Here is a 23,531-nt window from a genome sequence, read left to right as displayed (position 1 = left end):
TCCAAGAAGGTAGTAGCACCAATAGCTGCTATAAGAGGGAATCAATTTTCCTTAAGAGTATAGTCCCAGCCGGGCGGTGGTGGCACACGCCTTTAATTCCAGCACTCAGGAGGCAGAGCCAGGTGGATCTCTGTGAGTTCGAGGCCGGCATGGGCTACCAAGTGAGTTCCAGGAAAAGGCGCAAAGCTACACAGAGAAACCCTGTCTCGAAAAAACAAAAAAAACAAAACAAAAACAAAAAGAGTATAGTCCCTGGTGGGTGGTGTGTAACCACATCATCCTAATGGATACAATGGAGCCAAACTCGGAACATTCCTACTACAATCAGGGACATGACAAGGATTTCCATTCTACTCCATCATGTTCAACATACAACTGAAAGTCTTAGCTGTAACAATAAGACAAATGAAGAAGATAAAGAGCAAATAGGAAAGGAACCACACTCGAATGAAGGCCACACATCTGAGAATATACGAATAGCACAGATTGGATTCAAGGGTTTGGGGGTGTGGCCAACTTGTGTGGGTAAGGCAGGAGAGGTGATCTGGGAGGAGTCTGAGGGTGGAAGGTATGATCAAAACATATTGTATAAAATTCTCAAAAAAAAATAGAAAAAGAAATGAAGAAAATAGAAGAGCATAGGGTTGAGCCACAGAAACTAAAGATGAAGTTCAGCTTGATACAGCCCATGATGACTCTCTTGGTTGTCAACTTAAGATGTGTGGGAAGAAGGAATCTCAATCAAGGAACTGCCTGTCAGGCTGGCCATTGGTCTTTCATGTGTGTGGGGTGGAGAAGGTCAAGGCATGTTCTCAATTACTAATTAATGGAGGTTGGCCTACCCCATGTGGACCAAGCCTACCCTTGGCACATGGTCCTGGGTTGTATGAGGAAGCTAGTTGGGCAAAAGCAGGGAGCAAGCAGGTAAGTAGAATTCTTCTGTGATTTTTTTGCTTCAAGTTCCTGCCTCGTGGTCCCTGACTTGGCTTTTCTTTCTTTCTTTTTTTTTAAAAAAATTATAACTTTTATTGATTCTTTATGCATTCAGATTTCATATCATGCATTCAGATCCAACTTATCTCCTTGTCTCCTTGCATTTGCCCTCTGCCCTTGCAACCTCCCCCTACCCAAATCAAAACCAAATTTAAAAAAAAAACAAAAATCCAAACAAAACCAAGAGACAAACCAAAATCCAAACCAAAATCCAAACAAACAAACAAAGAAGAATCTAGCCATGGAAGCTGTAATGTGGCCCATGAGTCACACAGTTTATACCCTTTAGTCTGTTCATCTTTTCTTGCAAGTGTTCATTGCCACTAGTCATTGGTCTGACTTGACCCCTCTGGTTTGTGCTACACCACCATGCAGCCTTGGCTTCTCTTGATGGCTTTAAGATTGAAATAAACCCTTTCTTTCCCTGCTCAAAAAAGAAATAACCATTATCCCCCTTTAAACACTTCCTCTTCCATTCTCTTTTTCCTCTTCATTTATAATTTTATTAAAACATTTTAGATTGCCTCAGGGTATTTGTCATATCACTTAACTTTTATGTTTTTAATCCTTTCTCATCTCTGTTGCATTCTGAATAATATTTTGCTAATCTATTTTCTTGTTCCTAAATTATCTCTTTTACTGCATCTAAATTGTATATTGTTAGTAACAGATATCCATATTAATTTAAATTTAGGCTATTAATGTTTTAAAGTAACACTGTCCAGTAGAACATCCTGAAATGACAGAAATACTTATAATTATTTGTAATCTAGGTAGAGAAGTTGGTATCTTTTCCTCTGCTGATTCTTATTCAGATTGCTAAATTTCCCAATGTACTTGATTAACTGTTCTTGTTAGTGCCCTGAAAAGTTATTTCTGGCAGTTCTCTGAGGTATAGCATGAACTTGTCCTTTATCCAGCAGAGGAATTTTGCTTGCCAAGACTCATGATCACTATTAACCAATCAGGGATCACATCAAGAACATATACCTCTGAATGAAAAGACTGGGAAGGACAATGTGTTCATTATGCATCCTACAAGAATGGGTCTTTGAAGCTACAGCTTCATGTACTAAGGAGAGTCTCACCTGAAAGTTATTTCTCCCTTCTCTTTGATGTTCTCGACAAAAACTAAGCAATAATACTGGCAAATTTACTTCAAGCAAAAGAGCTATCCATTAGGACACAAGCTATCAATCAAAATTGGCATGTAAGTTTCCCACTATCTTTCCCGTAACTTAGGACAATTTGATGTGAATTTGTATGGCATTTATTCAGTGTGTTTTTACAAAAGATACTCACTCTGAACATTACTAGAAACTGGGAAAACTGTGGATGTTTTTAGCATCCAGGTCAAGCCCAATGCACAATCAATCCTAACCACTTACACCACATGTCTGGTGCAGCCTGCTTTAGTCAGTTCTGTAACTTAACTGACTCTCCTAAAGCCTACTGTCTGGCTCACCATGTAGAAGGCCTGTGACAGGTCCTCACAGCTCCACACAGAGCCTATACAGCTGCCTCTTAAATAGAAAGCCCACTGAGGTCAAGTGTGAGAGAGCAGGAAAAATAATTTCTCTCCAACTGTGTCCATCTGCTTAATACTGACGGGGGAGAGAAAACACTGCTGATTATAGGGAAATCCATAACATAAATCCAGAGATGTAGAAGTGTAAAGTGTAGACTTCCTCAACTCCCCCCAAAGTCTTTCCTTTTCCTGACTCAACAGTAGGGTTGTAATAAGCAGGGGGACAAAAAACACTTACTCTGAGAATGGGGAATAAACAAGCCAGATGCTATGGAGCTGCTCCCATGAATCAGGACTGTCAGCAGATGATCTGTATTCATCTTACCACCTGAAGTGGGGCTTATCATTATCCTTATTTATAGATGTGAGGACCAAAGCAGATGCAGTGTTAGAGGACTGAAAGGTAACCGTGTTGTACATCTCCCAGGGGTGGAAAGCGCTGTCAGCATAAGAGTGCTGGAAGACTGGGTGTAAATCCAGTCAATTTAGGTGAGTTTGAAGCTGGATGAACTTGAACAATTTTCTGTACATTTTCAACAATTCTATAACTGTTATAAAAAAATAGAAGCACTAATATATGCACACAAAACATGAGCACAGAGTCATTTCTATTCACTTGGAAAACTTGAAGTGGTTAAGACGCTGAGAAAAATTAGAAGGAAAAAAGGGTTAATATCTTAAACTTTCTACTATGTACAAGCAATGAGGCTAGGCACTTTCTATGTTTCTATAAACTCTTTCTTACTAAAACAAAGAAGGGAGTATTTTGTGGATGGAGAAGTTTCACAGAAGCTATGTAAGGTGAGAGGAACATTCAGGACCAGAAGGATGGGCAGTTAAAGTCTACCCCTCCCCTTATCACAACAGGGTGTCTCCTATAGAGGAGCATTCAGGACCAGATGGATGGGCAGCTAAAGTCCCCCCACCCCTCATCACAACAGGGTGTCTCCTAAAGGAGCATTCAGGACCAGAAAGATGGGCAGCTAAAGTCCCCCACCCCTCATCACAACAGGGTGTCTCCTATAGAGGAGCATTCAGGACCAGAAGGATGGGCAGCTAAAGTCCCCCACCCCTCATTACAACAGGGTGTCTCCTATAGAGGAGTATTCAGGACCAGATGGATGGGCAGCTAAAGGTTTCCCACTCCTTATCACAACAGGGTGTCTCCTATAAAATTCCATATGAAATTCACACCCACCTACTTGTTAATTGTGGTTTCAGAAACAGATTCCTCCAATTCCTTCCTTGTTTCTTTCCCCCCTGGACTCCTTTTGAATTGCCTCCGGTTACACTACATCTCAGAGAATGATTTCCCTATCTGGTTGTGGCTTTCAAGTTTGCCTGTCAGGATTTCTCTCAATTACTAAATGCTTAAGGAATGCTTTCTGGTGACAGGCACAACTATGGGTGATAGATACACACACATAATGTCTCAGTGTAAAGGGCATAGAAATAAAGAGTCACACATATACAGTTCATAGTATATCAGATAGTGACCATGCTATGGAAAAAGGTAGGTTTGGGGAGGGACACAGGGCAGGGTGAAGGTCCGAGTTACAACCGGGACAGCTGCTCTACAAAGTTTTCATTTGCTCGAAGACAGATAAGAAATGAAGGGGAACAAGAATAATGGCAGATCAAGAAGAGAGAGAGAGAAGTAGAGCATGAGACTGGGACTAGCCCTGCCCACTGCTGCTCTCTCCCCTGTACCTAACGGGTCCCCTGGAATGACAGTTGTTGATCAACATGAGAGGCTAGACCCATTCTTGAATACCTACTCCCACCCCCAGCCGCTGCCTCCCACAGGACTTTAAGCATAGCAGGTGTTTAAGAAATATCTGGGAAATTATAGAGCTACTTTGTTTTAATCTGAGCAGAATGGTCTAAACATGTGTGAAATGATGTGGCTACTTACCATTAGCCAGGATTTTAGGCTTATTAGCAGGACTGAAGCAAATGTTATGAAAAATCAGCAGAGGTATGTAAGGGCTGCTCTTATGCTTGTATTTGCTCATCTCTGTGAGTAAGTCTAAGCAGCCATCCAGCCTCAGGATCATTTGCTGTCCATCTTCTCCAAATGATATATTCAGGAGTAACTTCAACCACAGAATGGCCAGATTGCTGAGATGTTTATTTCCTCCTTTAGGCAATGTCAGTGACAGGAAGTGCTGTAGGAAGTTGCTCTGTGGGTAAAGATAGAATATTATTTTGTTTTCAGGTCTTTTTCATTATTTTCCTAGTCCCTTGGTGACCAATTAACTAGCATTTTGATATCCTTTTCCCTAGTTTTAATTTCTCATTCTTCCAAATGCTTCAACTATACAATTTCCAAGTATAATTGTAAAGGCAAGAACAAAATAGTGCTTAGATTTTAATTCCTGCTATTTTTTCCTAATAATGGATGAAATAAACTATAGTCAACTCTATTATGGTTGATAATTCAGAGTTGGCCTCCTGAGTTCCCTTTCTTACTGGCCTTCTGGCAATTTTGCTACTCATTAAAGATATCCTGTAGGAGGAAAGGAAACAAACCCAAATCCAGCCTGCACAACTCTAGCAGGAGTGAAGGTGTTCAAACCACTATAGTTACAGGTGTTTTCTCCTTAAATTTATGAACATGTATATACCTCTCAGTTTGAAGAAGGTAATCTCATATATCTGGCTCAAGATGTGTATATCACTTGCAAAAGAACTGATAAATATGTAGATATGAAATATGTATATTTATATGACAATATGTATAAAATATATTCAAATATGTATATACAACATGACATACATGGCTTATATGTCTATAAATATGCACATGCACACATATGAACAAATGGTAGCAATATCAGCATGAACATGAAGAAATTGTCAAGCTGTATGCTAGTAAATAAACTGAACTGGCTGAATGAGGGTGAGGAAGATCATTGATTATAGTGTTTGCCAAGTTACATGGTGTGAACGCTCCTCCCAAGGAGCATTTCAAGATAATATTACAACAGACTTGAGAAAATTCTGAAAAATGTAATGACACTCATGAGCCAGAGTGAGCTGAGTGCAAAACATTATTGAAACTATTTCCACAGTAAGACCAATCAATCCACTTCCTTAGTAAGAGAGCCATTTCAATTTATTTGGTGATTATATTTAAACTATCTTTCAAGGGTTCCAAGACATAAAACAGTAGAGGGGGATACTCAACTCCTATGTCTTACCTCTAAGCAGGGGAGGAAAAAACAAAAAACACTCAAATCACTGTCATTAGTAAGTAACAGATATGATAATATTCAAATTTTAAGAGATATTCACAAGTAGGGATTCTGTTCATTATAACCATAAAGATGCTCCGCTCCCTGTCCACGTGGACTAGTTTGTCCCACCCACTCCCTTCCTTTATACACTCAGACTTAGTGATAAGAAGTGAAGGTTTAGAATTGCAGATCCAGAGACCTCACAAAATGAAACTTCATGCCATAAAGAAGTAAAATGTAACTGGGGCAAAGGGGCTTTGATGTCATACAGCTTTCTGTCACCGTCATATGAACAAGAATTGTCACTGTTTGACTGGTCTGCGTACAGACTGAATATATTATTTGTATGATACCAAACGCCATTTTTGAGGTAAACACAATGTAAGGCGATGAAGATAACTAGAAGGACATGGCATCATCAGAGGTTACTGCTGCTTCAGTCTGAGGCCTCCAAACCATCTTGAATGATAGCTTCTTAACTCTTTTACCAACCTTTAAAAAAAAGTGTCTTGAAATCATAATAGAACAGTCCCAGAAACTGACTTCTAAAATTTGATTGACAGGATTATTTTGCCAAATAACTCTTTTATGACATATAGGAGAAGCTAAGTGCTTACCTTCTGAATTACTCCCTTGCAGTCATGAGATAAGGCCAGGTTTGAAAGAAACATAAAAACCATCTGCTGAATGGTGGAGTTCTCTGCAGGCATCTGAGAAGCAAGCTTCAGGATACACAGCATCAGGGAGTTGCTGGGGGGCCCTCTGTGGGCAGTTTGCACATACTGTCCAGAATTTGACCAACAAAGAGAACTGCAGCCTTCAAAAGAAAAAGCCTGTCACAGAGTTGCCTCTGTTCCACTTCTTGGTTTTTAAAAACACAAACTGGTAAGCATCTATGTCTGTCAAAATGATTTGGTCATCCACCCATTAACGGCAAATAGGCACCGGAGAAGCCTATTGCTGATGTGTACACTCAACCCAACAGACTGACTGTCCCCACTCAGGGCCTAATTATCTCAATGGAGCACTAAAATATCAACTTATTCTTATTTTAAGAAAAGTTTAGCCGGGCGGTGGTGGCGCATGCCTTTAATACCAACACTGGGGAGGCAGAGGCAGGTGGATCTTTGTGAGTTCGAGGCCAGCCTGGTCTACAGAGCGAGATCCAGGAAAGGCACAAAGCTACACAGAGAAACCCTGTCTCAAAAAACAAACAAAAAAAAAAAAAAAAAGAAGAAAAGTTTAGATTAGCATAATGGGTTTTTTTTTAATAGTCATAAAAGAAGCATCTAAATAAACCCTCACGTGAAAGAACAGAATTTTAACAATGAGAGGTAATTGAGATAGCTCAAACACTATCTTCCATAGTACCCAGGTAAAGATAAAGAACCCAGAAAAGCCTGTTCATAGGTTGTTCAAGGTCAAAGAGTTCATAGGCAGCAGAAGCAAGCAGTAGTATCTGTGGCTCCCCAGAGTTCAGTGCTCTCTGAGTAAATTAGGTAACCATGAGACTTATTGGGGGATTAAAAAACCATGAAAGAGTTAGAAATACATTTTGGTGAGTGCTTTGTAATCTGAACCCAAAGCAAAATTACATGCAGGTAGAACAGCTTATATAGTCACATTGGAATTGAACAGTCTGTGAAATAAACTCACATATGACAAGTACACACAAAATACAAAAATCTTTCCTGTATTCCTAACTTTATAGCTATATTCAAATACCAATGTTTCTATTAAATGATGCATTTTTGCTTAGAAACACATCAAACAGAAAAATTAGATTTCTGCTTAGGTTAGTGGTACCCTAACCACTTCTAATATTCTATAAAGTTTAAGGATGCATATAGCACAAATTAGTTAAAATTTTTATGTATTTTTGCTTCACACTTAGCAAATCACTTTTTATCCCTCCCACTTTCCTAGTTTATGCTGAGCTGGCCACACTAAAGGGGAGATTGAGATAGAAGATATATTGAGAAGAGATTGTTTAAGCAGAAGAAAGGGACAGAGAAAGCAGCAGCAGAAGGGAGAGAGGACGTTCTGATTTACAATCAGACATGCAATCCCATGCAGTTCACAAGCTTCACTCTGTTATATGGAGACAGCCTAAGGTACTAGACTATTCAAAGAAAAATATTATCATGTGTGTAGCAGTGACAAGACGGGCTCATAGTTGACTTTACTTCCCATCCCTTCCCTGCACACCCTTTGGTATGTGGACATATCTGTTGCTGAGCTACTGAATGCTGTCAGAAGAAATCATACATACTTGCTGACCAGTGAAACCTCCTATGTCTGACCATATGGGTACTACACACACCCAACACACTTAGTTTGCCTCCCTTCTAAAAACTAACTTCATGCCTCTTCTCTTCCTAGAACTCCTCACAGTCTAATACTTAATAGTCTGCCAATAAAATACCTAACAAGTGAATGAATACAAAGGGAGTCTCAGTGACACCAACTTTCACAAAACCAACAGTAGCTTGAACTAACTTCCATCATCCCTGTCTCCTGTTCAGGAATCTATAACAGCTCTAATCTTCACCTATCTTCTTCATAAATTTTCACCCTTTAGATGTTCTCACTGGATAGAGTTTCCCACAACCATATAATCAGGCCAATCTACTTAATGAACTATCCAATGACTCTCCTGGGTTAACAAACATATTCTTAAATTGCTCTGGAGTCAGAAGACCCATAAGAAATTTTGCCTTTAACTAATATACACTTATAAGGAGAAATACATCAACATACATATTTTTCAAGTCCAGCTTAATAACATCATATGAAACTAGTAGTTTAATTTATTACAGAAAACAACAGTGGATTCAGTTACCAGTTGGAAAATTAGCAGTATAGACACAAAGCAACTGCAAGGCAATTTGCATCAATGAATCCTCCATCAAAAGCCAAGGCCAAAGAGCGTGCAGAACGGGCACAAGACGTGCTTCAAGAGCAGCCACCTGTTTGGGGAAGGAAATAAGAACAGCCATTAGTCTGGACATATGAAATGCAAAATTAGGTTAAAATACCCCCAAAGTTGTCACTTACAAAAGGCAATAGTTTTCATCTTTGCTGCATAGAAGGAATATCCTTCCCTGTCAGTAGTGCTCCCCACTGGGCAGCCCTGATCAGGAGCCTGCCCAGTCTCAGGAAGGGTGGCTAGGATATATTAGTGAGAGAAGAACTGTAGAAAACAGTTTCCATAAATGTAAGGTATGCAGGAAAGAGATTATCTCTCACTAAAAAATAAACTCTTGTAAAGGCTCAGACATGGTCTAGAGACAGAGATTTGTAGTCAAGAAAATACTTCTGCTTTTTTCTTCTCTTAATGCAGTATACATGAGGAGAGACAATTTTCTGAAAATAGCTCTTGACCCTAAAGGGGTTGAACTTGGCCCAGACCTCCAGACCAAGTTAATAATAATATGCCTTGAAATTACTTAAGACTATGTGTGGTGATATTTTATTTGTGCACCCCAATAAAGCTTATCTGGGGATCAGAGGAAAAAGCCAGCCACCATATTAAATATAGAGGTCAGGCAGTGGCAGCACATACCTTTTAATCCTAGCATTCAGGAGGCAGAAATTCATCCAGATCTCTGTGAGTTCAAGGCCACACTGGGAACAGAGCCAGGCACGGTGGCACACGCCTTTAATCCCAGCAGTAGTTAATCATAGAGGTCTGGAGGTCTGTACAGACAGACAGGAAGTGATAGAGCTAGGCAGAAAGAGGAAGTGATATAGCTGGACAGATAGAGGAAGTAAGATGGCAGAACACAGAACAGTATATAGGCATGAGTGTACAGGAAGTAGCTCTCTCTGGAGGCTGAGGAGTTGGTAAGGTGAGGTTGGCTGTAGCTTGTTATATTCCTCTGATCTCTCAGTTTAAGACTTAAAAATTGAAGCATAGGCAATAAAGAAGAAACAAACCAAGGAATGCTGGAAATGGAAAATCTGAGTAAATGAACAGGAACTACAGATGCCAAGCATAACCAACAGAATGCAAAAGATAGAAGAGAGAATCTCTAGCATTGAAGATACGATAGAGGAAATAGATTCATCAGTCAAAGAAACAACAACAAAGTCATAACACGAAACATCAAGGAAATCTGGAACACCATGAAAACATCAAACCTAAGAAAAATAGGGATAGAAGGAGAAGAATATCAGCTCAAAGGCACAGAAAATATATTCAACAAAATCATAGAAGAAAACTTTCCTACCTTAAAGAAAGAGATACCTATCAAGATATAAGAAGCTTACAGAACACCAAATAGACTGGACCCCCGAAAAAAGTCCCCTTGTCACATAATAATCAAACCACTAAACATACAGAATAAAGACAGAATATTAAGAACAGCAAAGGAAAAAGGCCAAGTGACATGTAAAGACAGAACCATCAGAACAACATCCAACTTCTCAATGGAGACTCTGAAAGCCAGAAGGTCCTGGACATACATTATGCAGATACTAAGAGACCACCGATGCCAGCCCAGACTACTATACCCAGCAAAACTCTCAATCACCATACATGAAGTAAACAAGATATTCCATAAAAAAACAGATTTAAACAATATCTATCAAATGGACTTAAGAAGCAAGCTGGTAGCCGGGCGGTGGTGGCACACGCCTTTAATCCCAGCACTCAGGAGGCAGAGCCAGGCGGATCTCTGTGAGTTCGAGGCCAGCCTGGGCTACCAAGTCAGTTCCAGGAAAAGGCGCAAAGCTACACAGAGAAACCCTGTCTCGAAAAACCAAAAAAAAAAAAAAAAAAAAAAAAAGAAGCAAACTGGTGTAGTTATCCTAATATCTAACAAAATAGACTTCAAACTAAAATTAATCAAAAGATTGAGAAGGACATTACATACTCATCACAGGAAAAATCCATCAAGATGACGATCTCAATTCTGAACATTTATGCCCCAAATACAAGGGCACCCACATATGTAAAAGAAATATTACTAAAGCTTAAATCACACCTCAAACCCCAAACACTAATAGTGGGAGACTTCAATACCCCATTCTCACCAGTAGACAGGTCTGCCAGACTGAAAATTAACAGAGAAATAAGGGAACTAACAGATGTTATGACTCAAATGGACTTAATAGACATCTATAGAGCATTCCACACAAACACAAAATAATATACTTTATTCTTAGCACCCCGAGAAACTTTCTCTAAAATCGACCATATACTCGGTCACATAGCAAATCTCAACAGATACAAAAAAAATGGAATAACCTCCTGTATTTTATCAGATCACCACGGCTTAAAGTTAGAATTCAACAGCAATACAAATTACAGAAAGCCTACAAAATCATTGAATAACGCCCAAATGAATCACCAATGGGTCAAGGAAAAAATAAAGAAATTAAAGACTTCCTAAAATTCAATGAAAATGAAGGCACAACATACACAAACTCACAAACTTATGGAACACTACAAAAGCAGTGCTAAGAGGAAAGTTCACAGCACTAAATTCCCACATAAAGAAGTTGGTGAAACCTGAAAGCTCTAGAACAAAAAGAAGCAAACTCATCCAGGAGGAATAGATGCCAGGAAATCAAATTGAGCACTGAAATCAATAAACTAGAAACAAAGAGAACAATACAAAGAATCAAGGAAACAAAGAGTTGGTTTTTTGAGCAAATCAACAAGATAGACAAGCCCTTATTCAAACTAACCAAAAAGCAGAGAGAGAATATCCAAATTAACAAAATCAGAAACAAAAAAAGAGACATAACAATAGACAACAAAGAAATCCAGAGAATCATCAGGTCATACTTCAAAAACCTGTACTCCACAAATTTGGAAAATGTAAAAGAAATGGACAATTTTATGGATAGGTACCACATACCAAAATTAAATCAACACCAGATAAACAATTTAAATAGACCTATACCCCTGAGGAAATAGAAGCAGTCATTAAAGTTTCCCAACCAGAAAAAGCCCAGGGCCAGATGGTTTCAATGCAGAATTCTACCAGAATTTCAAAGAAGAGCTAATACCAATACTCCTCAAATTGTTCCACACAGTAGAAACAGAAGGAATATTGCTAAATGTTTTTTATGAGGCTACAGTTACGCTGATACCCAAACCACACAAAGATGCAACAAAGAAAGAGAATTATAGACCACTCTCCCTCATGAACATTGATGCAAAAAATACTCAATAAAATATTGGCAAACAAAATCCAAGAATACATTAAACAAAAAATCATCCACCATGATCAAGTAGGCTTCATCCAAGAGATGCAGGGATGGTTCAACATATGAAAATCTATCAATGTAATCCATCATATAAATAAACTGAATGAAAAAAAAAACATGATCATCTCATTAGATGCTGAAAAAGCCTTTGACAAAATCCAACACCCCTTCATGATAAAGGTCCTGGAGAGATCGGGAATACAAGGAACATACCTAAACATAATAAAGGCAACTTACAGCAAGCCTACAGACAACATCAAATTAAATGGGGAGAAACTCAACGTGATTCCACTAAAATCAGGAACAAGACAAGGCTGTCCACTCTCCCCATATCTATTCAATATAGTACTCAAAGTTCTAGCTAGAGCAATAAGACAAAAAAAGGAGATCAAGGGGATACAAATTGGAAAGGAAGAAGTCAAACTTTCACTATTTGCAAACAATAGTCTACATAAGTGACCCCAAAAATTCGACCAGGGAACTCCTACAGCTAATAAACACCATCACTAATGTGGCGGGATACAAGATTAACTCAAAAAAATCAGTAGCCCTCCTATACACAAATGATAAACAAGCTGAGAAAGAAATCAGAGAAACATCACCCTTTACAATAGCAACATACAATATAAGATATCTTGGGGTAACTCTAACCAAATAAGTGAAAGACCTGTATGACAAGAACTTTAAGTCCTTGAAGAAAGAAACTGAAGAATATCAGAAAATGGAAAGATCTCCCATGCTCATGGATAAGTAAAACCAACATAATAAAAATGGCAATCTTACCAAAAGGAATCTACAGATTCAATGTAATCCCCGTCAAAATCCCAACACAGTTCTTCACAGACCTCAAAAGAACAATACTCAACTTCATATAAAAAACAAAATACCCAGGATAGCCAAAACAATCCTGCACAATAAAATGACTTACAGAGGCATCACCATCCTTGACTTCAAGATCAACTATAGAGTTATAGTAATAAAAACAGCTTGGTATTGGCATAAAACCATACATGTGGAATTGAACTGAAGACCCTGAAGTTAATCCACACACATATGAATAACTGATTTTTGACATAGAAGCCAAAACGGTACAATGGAAAAAAGAAAGCATCTTCAACAAATGGTGCTGGCATAACTGGAAATTGACATGTAGAAGACTGCAAATAGATCCATATCTATCGCCATGCACAAAACGCAAGTCCCAGTGGATCAAAGACCTCAACATAAATCTAGTTACACTGAACCTGATACAAGAGAAAGTAGAAAGTACTCTTGAACACATTGGCACAGGAAACCACTTCCTATATATAGTCAGGAGCACAGAAACTGAGAGCAACAATTAATAAATGGGACCTCCTGAAACTGAGAAGCTTCTGTAAGGCAAAGGACACAGTAAATAAGACAAAACAACAACCTACAGAATGGGAAAAGATCTTCACCAACTCCACATGACAGAGGGCTGAACTCCAAAATATATAAAGAACTCAAGAAACTAAAAATCAAAATACCAAACAATACAATTAAAAAATGGGCTACAGATCTAAACAGAGAATTCTCAACAGAAGAATCTCTTTTTTTTTTTTTTTCTTTTTTTTTTTTTTGGTTTTTCGAGACAGGGTTTCTCTGTGTAGCTTTGCGCCTTTCTTGGAACTCACTTGGTAGCCCAGGCTGGCCTCAAACTCACAGAGATCCGCCTGGCTCTGCCTCCCGAGTGCTGGGATTAAAGGCATGCGCCACCACCGCCTGGCAACAGAAGAATCTCAAATGGCCAAAAGACATTATGGACTTTCTCAACATCTGTGGGCATCAGGGAAATGGAAATCAAAACCACTCTGAGATACCATCTTACACTTGTCAGCATGGCTAATATCAAAAACACTGATAACAGCTTATGTTGGAGAGGATGTCGAGCAAGGGGAACATGCTCCACTGTTAGTGGGAGTGCAAACTTGTACAGTTACTTTGGATATCAGTATGGTGACCTCTCAGAAAATTGGGAATCAGTCTACCTCAAGACCCAGTGATACTATTCTTGGGCATATACCCAAGGCAGGCTCAATCATACCACAAGGCACCTACTCAACTATGTTCATAGCAGCATTATTCATAATTGCTAGAACCTGGAAACAACCTAGATGCTCCCTCAACAGAAGAATGGATAAGGAAAATGTGGTACATTTATACAATGGCATATTACTCAGCTATAAAAAAAAATGACATCATGAAATTTGCAGGCAAATGAATGGAACTAGAAAGTATCACCCTGAGTGAGGTAACCCAGACTCAGAAAGACAACATAGAATGTACTCACTCATAAGTGGATAACAGATGTAAAGCAAAGGATAACCAGACTAGAACCCACAGCTCCAGATTAGTTGCGTAACAAGGAGGACTGTAAGAGGGATGCATGGATTGCCCTGGGAAGGGGAAAGAGATGAGATCTCTGGAGTAAACTGGGGATGAGGGGAGACAATAGAGGAGAGGGGATAGGGGATGAGAACATGAGGGAACGGGATGGTCTAGCTGGGGAAGGGATGGAGTGGGAGAGTAATGAAAGAGGGAGACATTATGGGGTTAGAGAGAAACCTGGTTCTAGGGAAATTCCCAGGAATCCATAAGGACCCCACATTAGACTACTAGCAATAGTGGAAAAGGTGCCTCAACTGGTATACCCTGGTAATCAGTTTAGTGAATACCCTAACTGTCATCACAGAGCCTTCATCCAGTAACTGATGGAAGCAGATGCAGAGATCCACAGACAAGCACCAGGCCAAGCTCTGGGAGTCCAGTCTAAGTGAGGGAAGAGGTATTATATGAGCAAGGGGCTTAAAGATTATGATGAGGAAATCTACAGAGACAACTGAACTAAGCTTGTAGGAACTCACGAACTTTAGACCAACAGCTGTGGAGCCTGCATGGGACCAAACTAGGCCCTTTGCATGTGGGAGACAGTTGTGTAGCTTGGCCTGTTTGAGGGGCCCCTGGCAGTGAGATCAGGATCTATTCCTGGTGCATGAGCTGGCTTTTTGGAGCCTATTACCTATGCCATGTTCAGCCTTGAAGCAGGGGGGAAGTGCTTAGTCCTGCCTCACCTAAATGTACCAGGCTTTGCTCACTCCCCATGGAAGGCCTTACCCTTTCTTGGGGTGGGGGGGACATAGCAGGAGGAGGAATGAGAGTGGGATCTGTGGTTGGTATGTGAAATGAATAAAAAAATTTCTTAAATTAAAAAAAAGAATACATTATTCCTTTCCATAGCATGTTTTGTAGGCTGTTCAATAAATACAGAGTAAAGCCTCATCAGATACACATACACAACAAGCAACAGACTTAGGCACAGATTCAGACACAAGTGCAGACCCACACAACAGAAGATCACCAATCAGCCAGTAATCACAAACTATAGACAGATGGAAGGCACTGAGAGAGAAATGGAGAATTCAAAAGGAAGTGACTTTGTTTTTATTCCTGAGATTATCTTTAATGTGTTAAACAGTATGTGCGTGCGTGCGTGCGTGCGTGTGTGTGTGTTGTGTATCAGAAGCTAGCAATTACGTTTGTATAATTTGAACAGATTCTTAAGTAACTTAGTCTTTATTAAAAATCAGTTACCAGTGGGACATTACTGTAGATAAGATACAGTTCTTGCAGAAGTGCAGCAGTATCTTTTTAAAACAGGAATTATAAGGTAATTTCTATACCCACATGTACTTGAGTGCATGTGCACAAAATTATACACACATTTTGGGGCACACAGTACCAAACAGTAGAATGAAGTCATTCAAAACATTTAATACTCTCTAATTTTGAAGTTACTCCCATGGTCTTCCTCATGCTATCACTCTCTCAGCTTCTCACTCAGCCCCACACTGGCAACAAATGACTTTGCTCACTTACTTCACAAAGACAGAAACGGTTAGGTATGAATTCTTTGTCTATCCTCCATCCTACCCACATATATCTGTCCTCTCATCCATTTATCCTTTTCCTTTGCCTGGCAGAGAGTCAGTGCTCCTCTTGTCAGGAATTATACACTCATCTGCCCTCTGAAACTCCACTCTCCTGTCTCCTGGGGGATCTGATCTTTCCATTAGTTCTTTGTCATCTCCATCATTATTAACTAGCCCCTAATTTATTCATTTCTCTGATTACTTCTCTGATAACGTTAAAGTAGTTTACACATTAGTAGAACCAAATATACTCGTGTCATACAACGGTCGAGCTGTAAAAAGAAAGCTACTGCTGTCATTTCCCCTTCTCGCATTTTTCTGTCAGCCCCTCTCATTTTATGTCCTGTTCTGATGGTTCACTGCGACCACTCTAACCTTTGTGGCCGCCAAACTCTCCAGCACCAGGGTATTTATTATAGGTTTGTCTTCATTTCCATCCTTCTGTCTTACATCTCTGCTCCTCCATACTCCTCTGATATCTTGCCTTCTCTTACATGTGCTCCAAATATATGATCAAAGCTGTTATAGCATACCATCTTGGAAAAGCTCAACTAGAATCCTGGGTAAAAATACTAATTACACACTTCTCCTATACCCAGTATGTATAGCTCCTCAGGCCCATACAAACTCAGCTACAAGAGATTCTCCACCTGGATGTCCCAAAGGCTTATACAGCACACACATGGGCAAACCTGATCATCAGGTCCTCCATCCTGTGCTCTATTGTACATTCCCACATTGGTAAGCAGCTTAAACTGGAGTTTGGAAATTGTTCTATACTGCTCTTCTTCCATGTCAACTTTTCTGATTTTCTTACTCTACACCCCCTTTACATTTTCCCCTGCTCAGGTTAAGGCGTCCTCATCTTTTTCCCGGGGTATCATGGTTCCCTCTCTTGAGTGCTGTCAACTGTTTAGTTTAATTTACTCAAAGCCACATGATCTTCTCAATATAAAAACTCCTTAACGTTACATATGCATATGCATACATTGTGGTGGTGTGGCAGAGGGTAATTTAATGAGTTATGACCTTAATAATTAATAATTAGTAATGAGGACACATTTCCTAAGCTGGAATAAGGAAAAAATGAAAAATTTCTGTTCCATAGATTTATATTTATACTCAAGAGTAATGTAATTATTGTTTGGATTTATTCTTTACAACTCAGAAAAATAGAAATACTTTGACTTGCTAAATAATTATACTTTTATAAGTATGTAATACAACACAAATATGAACAAATAACTAGAGGACAGGTTACTTATTTCATTAATCTTCATAGGTAGATGCCATCTGTCAAATGTTTCAGGTTATTTCCCAAATAAGATGCAATGGATAAATAACAAGAACAGTACTTAGCATGAAGGAATCATACATTTAATATCTATTTTGAGGAAAATCCATGTTCTGGAAATTATAAAATGTCCTAGTCACTGTTCTATTGCTGTGAAGAGACACCATGATCAAGGCAGCTCTTACAGAAGAAAGCATTTAAATTGGGGGCTTGCTTACAGTTTCAAAGGGTCAGTACATGATCCTCATGGTGGGAAGCAGACAAGCATGTAACTGAGAGCTTTATATCTTCATCTACAGACAGCAGGCAGACACTGCGCTACTGTGAGTTTTTTAAACCTCAAAGCCCACTCTCAGTGACGCACTTTCTCCAAAAAGGCCACAGCTAATCCAACAAGGTCACCACTCCCTGGTGACTAAATATTCAAATATATGAGCCTATAGGGCCATATATCACAAATGTATAAAGTTATTTTTTAAATAATTGTTACCTGTATTTTACTTAATATAGCTTAAGTAATACATGTTTACCATGTTTTTCCAAATACAATATGCTTTTTCCAGTTTTACTGTAACTAAGAGCACAAACTCAAGAAATTTAAAACAAGAAGTTTCTCAATTGATCTTTGCCTCACCAATTTTTTATAATAAAGTTTAAGCTAATGCCTCAAAAGTGAGGTCATTCTAGATGGACCAACTTCAAGAGTTCAGAAGATTTTACGTGACACAATAGTACCATGTGATTGCGTAAGTAGACAAAACCAACACTCACAGACAAAGCAAGATAACTCAGTGACTCTCAAAGAGCACTGTGCAAAGGCCACAGGAGACAGCAGACATGGAGAAGGGGCTTCCTTAGGTGACATGACCATGCTGAGCAAAACAATGTCTAGTCTGAAGTAGGATGCATGCTTATCTTCTTTCTTATAATTATAAATACTATCACTTACTCCTTTTGAATAATCAGTTTTGACAAACACCTTTAAGAACCTCCACTTCCTAAGACATCTGCAGCCATTTATTATTCCTTTCTAGGCAAAAAAACAACTAAATGCCTACCAATATAGAATGAAAGATAAGTTCAAGAATTTATGTTTCAATTATGAAGTTCAAGCCTTGATATAAGTAAGAATGTAATTAGTGTTGAAGGACAACATGATTAAGTGTATCCAGCTCTGAGAATTAACTCTGAGAATTAAGAAACAATCAACTACACATCTTAAACAAGAGAATTCAGAGGGTCTACTATTCTTCCTGTGTTACCTCATGTAAAAATTCAGCTGTTCACTACCTTAAACTGCTATCAACACTCTGAGGAGCTCTACTTACTTTACATTCTTCATTTTGATAAAGGCAATTCCTTAGGAGCTGCATAGTAATGCTTAACTCTTTAATAAAGCCATCCTCCTGTACGGACACAAAAAGAGTTGAAAAACATGAATGTAGCACTTTTAGAAACAGTAATTCTGCAGTTGTGCTGTAATCATGCCCAACCACCAACACTTTGTGAAAACTGACAAGGTATGGTGACCATATCTCAAGAAACACATGCACCACAAAAAAAGATATTTCTATTCCATCAAGCATAGAGGAACTCAGATATATAATAGCCTTCATGTTTCATCCCAATAAAGTAAGGCAGGTACTGACTGGTTTTCAATCATATCAGGTGCTGGCTGACTTTCTCAATGATGAAGTGGGGCTTTCGGCTAGGCATGAAAATAAGAAGCAGGAAAAGAAGCTGTCAACATGGATTCTGTTACCATGTACCAGTTAAACTATGAAATAAAGCTTTGTCTTTCTTTTTAAAGATTTAACTTTACTTTTAAATCATGTACACACACACACGTCGTGTGTGTGTGTGTGTGTGTGTGTGTGTCTGTGTGTGTGTGTGTGTGTGTGTGTGTGTGTGTGTGTGTGTGTGTGTTCATGTGAATGTAGTGCATCCCAAGACCAGAAGATGACGTTGGATCCTCTGGAACTCAAGTCCTCTGAAAGAGTAGTATATATTCTTAAACACTGAGCCATCTCTCCACCTCCTTCTTGTTTTCTTAACCGTTTTTACATAAAAACTATTCTTCACATTGATTCCCAGACTGGCTGAACCAGTCTGCAATCCCAACAACAGTGAAGGAGTGTTTCCCTTTCCCCACACTGATGCCAGCATTTGCTGTCATATGTTTTTCTATTTGTTTGTTTTTTTATAATCTTTTTTGAGACCTTTATCAATGAGCATTGCATCTACATAACTATTTCCCTTCTCTCTCTTATTATGTATATTAATATATTAATATATTATACATAATAAGTAGAATATATATTTGTATATTTAACTATTATAAACATGTACATTCATTTTCTGATAAAAAAAAAGTAGTATAAATGTAAATGTTACTTATGGTGATATTTTATTTGTATTAAAATGTTATTTGTATGTTAATAAATAAAGTTGCCCAGGGGTCAGAGCTATTAGCAAGCCATAGCGAAAGCTGGGCGGTGGTGGCACATGCCTTTAATCCCAGCACTTGGTAGGCAGAGCTAGATAGGTCTCTGTGTGTTCAGGGATACAGTCAGCATTGAATACACACGCCTTTAATCTCAATACCAACCATAGAAGACCTGGAGGTCTGTACAGACAGGCAGTGATGAGGCAGTCATGTGGTTGGGTTTACAACCAATGAAAAGGCAGAACCGAAAGTCTATATAAAGACTTTAACACAGGAAGTAGGTCTCTTCCGGAGAGGTAGGACCACCGCAGGAGGAAGGGTAAGGTTTTTGCTCTTAGCTCTGACCTCTTGGCTTTCTTCTTTGCATTGGTTCTGTGTTTCTTATTTAATAAGACGGTTGGTTACATCTACAGTTACTGGTCACAATTATTGCTAGTCACAGGTAATATACAGCCACGATGTTATACTGTGTTTATATGAAAGTACAATTTATATACACAGTCAAGCATTTCAATGCTAGAACAAACATCTGGGAATCATAGAAGGAGATTGCCTCATCAGTCGCAGGATTCTGTGACCATGTCGTTACAAGTGTTTATTCATGAGATAATAAATTTGAAATGTATGACCGTGCCTGACATATAAACATGTAATAAATTATAGTTGTTACAGATTTCATGCCCTGGAGAACTTACACTTTTATTTATATATTCCATTGTATAAAATATTTTTGCAATATATCATGTGAGTATACATATTTTTATTTGTGCATAACAAGAATGAATAATATGTAAGTCTCACTTAAAGATTTCCAAATGAGAATCTCAGGAATTTACTGCCTCTACCTATGTTCTAAGTCAAACACTGATTACAACCTTGTGCTCTTTGTAGGCACGAGAGCAATGGAGATAGGGTCACTCTACCCATGTTCCCTTACATGAGAATTCAGACCTTGAAGTCACCTTTTTTTTCAGTGTTGCTTTCCCAGGCCTCAGAAAATCCAGATTCAGTTGTGCATTGATATGCTTCATCTGCTCCATGCAGTTCTCTATGAGATCAGCTGAAAGAAAAAGCCTGTGATGTCAAGGGGCCATTCCATTTCTGAAGATGTTAAGGCTGCAAATATTCTAGTCACTGAAAACCTGTACAAATTTAATCTGTGAGAGAATAATGAATTAAAAGGGAAAAAAAGAGCACAACACTACAGCCCTCTTGTTTTCATTTCTTAGTGAGTTTCCAGATTTACTTTTTATTTTAAGGCTTGCATGCTTCATCTTAGCAGCAAGTCATTAGTTGGATGGATGGGTTTTGTGTTCCTATTACTTTCTTTCACCTCTCAGACCTATAATCCCTGATGTCTAGAAGAGAAACCACCACCCTACACTTGATCTTAGCCAAAAGGCTGAGAAGTGTAAAAATTTATATAAAAATACTGCTCATTTGATATTATTGGCTTTACTGTACCATAATAACTATGTATGTGTTAGAGATATAAAATGTGCTTGTATACACTAATAATTATGAAGCTGAGTAATAGGTTAAAGCTTGAAATTTCTTTATATATAGTCTCTAGAATAACAATCACTACATGTAAATAGAAACACAATCTACAAGCATCATCTTTGTATTATTGATTGATTGATTTTTTAGTACGGGGGGGAGGGGTCAAAGTCCAGGTGCTATGTCTACTAGGCACTTTATTCAAAGCCTACTCATTTTGGACTTTAAAAGCGATTCATGTAGGGCTGGAGAGACGGCTGGGTAGTTAAGACGGTTAGCGTTTTGCTATCGCAAAGAACCTGAGTTCAGTTCCCAGCACCCATGTCAGGCAGCTCACAACTGCCTGTGACTCCAGCTCTAAGGCATCCAGTACCCTTTTCTGTCCTCCACAAGCAAGTGCACCCATATGAACATACCCACACACAAACATACATACACGCACATAATTAAAAATAAAATAAATCTTAAAATAAAGAAGTAAAAACAATGAATGGTTACTGCTAAAAAAAATTTTAAGTGTCATTCAGATTTCAGTATAATTTCTTTATATTTTTAGTTCAAAGAAAATTAAACAAGCAGTAAAAAGTATGATTGTCAAGATGCCATATAAACAACTGACGGTGAAGATCACCTCTCAAAGCATGCTTCTGTGCTCGTCTGCTGACAGCCAGAAGTGACATCAGAGCATTTGCGGCAACTCTTTTCAGGACATCTTTGGGAGATTTTCCTTCATAGCACTGCAGAAAACAGACAAAACAGGAGGATGGGGGTAACACAGAGGGAGAGGAAGGAGAAGGAATAAATAACACTAAGGACGCTTGAAAGTAACATAGGAAATCGTATTATTTTATGTTTACCTAAAATTATATATCATATCTATGCATATGTATATACATATACATAATTAGATGAAGGTATGAGACTTGGAGTAATAATGCACCTCCCCAAGAACCACAGACCACCTAGTGAAAACCCCAGGACCAAGCACAAGAAATTCCTCTTGAGTTGGTTGGGCAGGGGAGTCCAAAAGACCCCTAACACAATACAGACTATTGCTACTGTCCCTTGCTGGACCCCAGAATTTGAAGGTAAGGCCCTATTGCACTTCGGACACAGGACTTGGAGGAAACGTCACGGAACTGATCTGGAAGTTTCCTCCCCAAGGGCTTTCTCTCACTGTACCCCAAAGTGCTATGCAAACTACAAGGAAGAAAAGTAATCTACAGTTCTATCTAGCTGTTAACACCAAGAAACATAACACTGACTAGGCTAGAAAGATATCCACAGTGCTGCGACAGTGGCACTTTCATCCTTACTGTAGCCTACTTTGTCTGATTGTACTTACAGCCCTCAAAAGAAGGAAACCCATGCCTGTGACTGTAAACCTAGCCAGGTACCTTCTACATCTAAGGCTCAGAGAAAAATCATGGAAGATGGGTATGAAAGATTGTAAGAGCCAGAGGCACGAGATGCTTGCTGTTAATAAATCTCCTAGATATGACAGGAAAAATGCACCCACGAACTCTCAGCTATATGGTTGCCTAAATAAGACCAGCATAATGACAATACAGGTTGACACACCAACAAAGATAGGAAAAATTCCATGAGGTCCCACCCCTAGATAAAGAGCTACAGGCGGTTGATGACTGATGGGAGAGAAAAAATCAGTTTCCTTCACAGATGAGATTCCTCATAGGTTGTCTAATCTCAAATAAGCAGCCCTGGACATGTGTACACACAAGCAAAGCTAAATGGATTCAGTATGTTATATATGTATGTGTGTATACAAATACACACTCACATATGTTTGTAAATATATCCATATATGTGTGTGTGTGTGTGTGTGTGTGTGTGTAATAATAATAATGATTTCATGAATGGGAGGGTCACAGCAAGAATGAAAGGAGAGAGAAGGGACGTAGTTATATAGAGGCAATGTTCATTGATAAAGGTCTCAAAAAAGATTGTAAAAAACAAACAAACAAACAGAAAAACATGACAACAAATGCTGGCATCAATGTGGGGAAAGGGAAACATTCATTCACTATTATGAGATTGCAAACTGATGCAACCAGTCTGGAAATCAGTGTGCAGAATCCTCAAAAAGCTAAAAGCAGTTCTACCATAATGCCAACTCTACACTCCTTGGAATATGCCCATAGGACTTAACATCAACCTCCACAGATATTGTTCAGCCATATTCATTGCTACTCTATGCACAAAAGTCAGGAAATACATCAGTCTAGATGTTCACCAACTGATGAATGGATAATGAAAATGTAGTATAATTAAATAATGTAATACTACCACCTGTTAAGGAAAGGGAGATTATAAAATTTTCAGGTAAATGGATGAAGCTGGA

The 23,531-nt window shown here is 38.7% G+C and overlaps 1 protein-coding gene across 1 annotated transcript in view; it reads right to left on the bottom strand.

Moving 5' to 3' along the window:
* Rttn (rotatin) overlaps positions 1–23,531 on the bottom strand; it is a 174,153-nt gene that overhangs the window by 7,277 nt on the left and 143,345 nt on the right. The window contains exons 41-46 of the mRNA XM_059246168.1: positions 21,801–21,906; positions 20,632–20,729; positions 18,552–18,629; positions 8,603–8,729; positions 6,378–6,577; positions 4,437–4,704 (exon numbers count right to left, since the gene is read on the bottom strand). Coding sequence (XP_059102151.1) covers positions 4,437–4,704; positions 6,378–6,577; positions 8,603–8,729; positions 18,552–18,629; positions 20,632–20,729; positions 21,801–21,906 — 877 coding nt within the window. The remainder of the gene's footprint in view (positions 1–4,436; positions 4,705–6,377; positions 6,578–8,602; positions 8,730–18,551; positions 18,630–20,631; positions 20,730–21,800; positions 21,907–23,531) is intronic.

The sequence above is a fragment of the Peromyscus eremicus genome, chromosome 19 (genome assembly GCF_949786415.1).
Source record: "Peromyscus eremicus chromosome 19, PerEre_H2_v1, whole genome shotgun sequence".
Taxonomy (NCBI): domain Eukaryota; kingdom Metazoa; phylum Chordata; class Mammalia; order Rodentia; family Cricetidae; genus Peromyscus; species Peromyscus eremicus.
The sequence above is the reverse complement of the archived record's forward strand: the minus strand, read 5'-3'. Positions and strand labels throughout refer to the sequence as shown.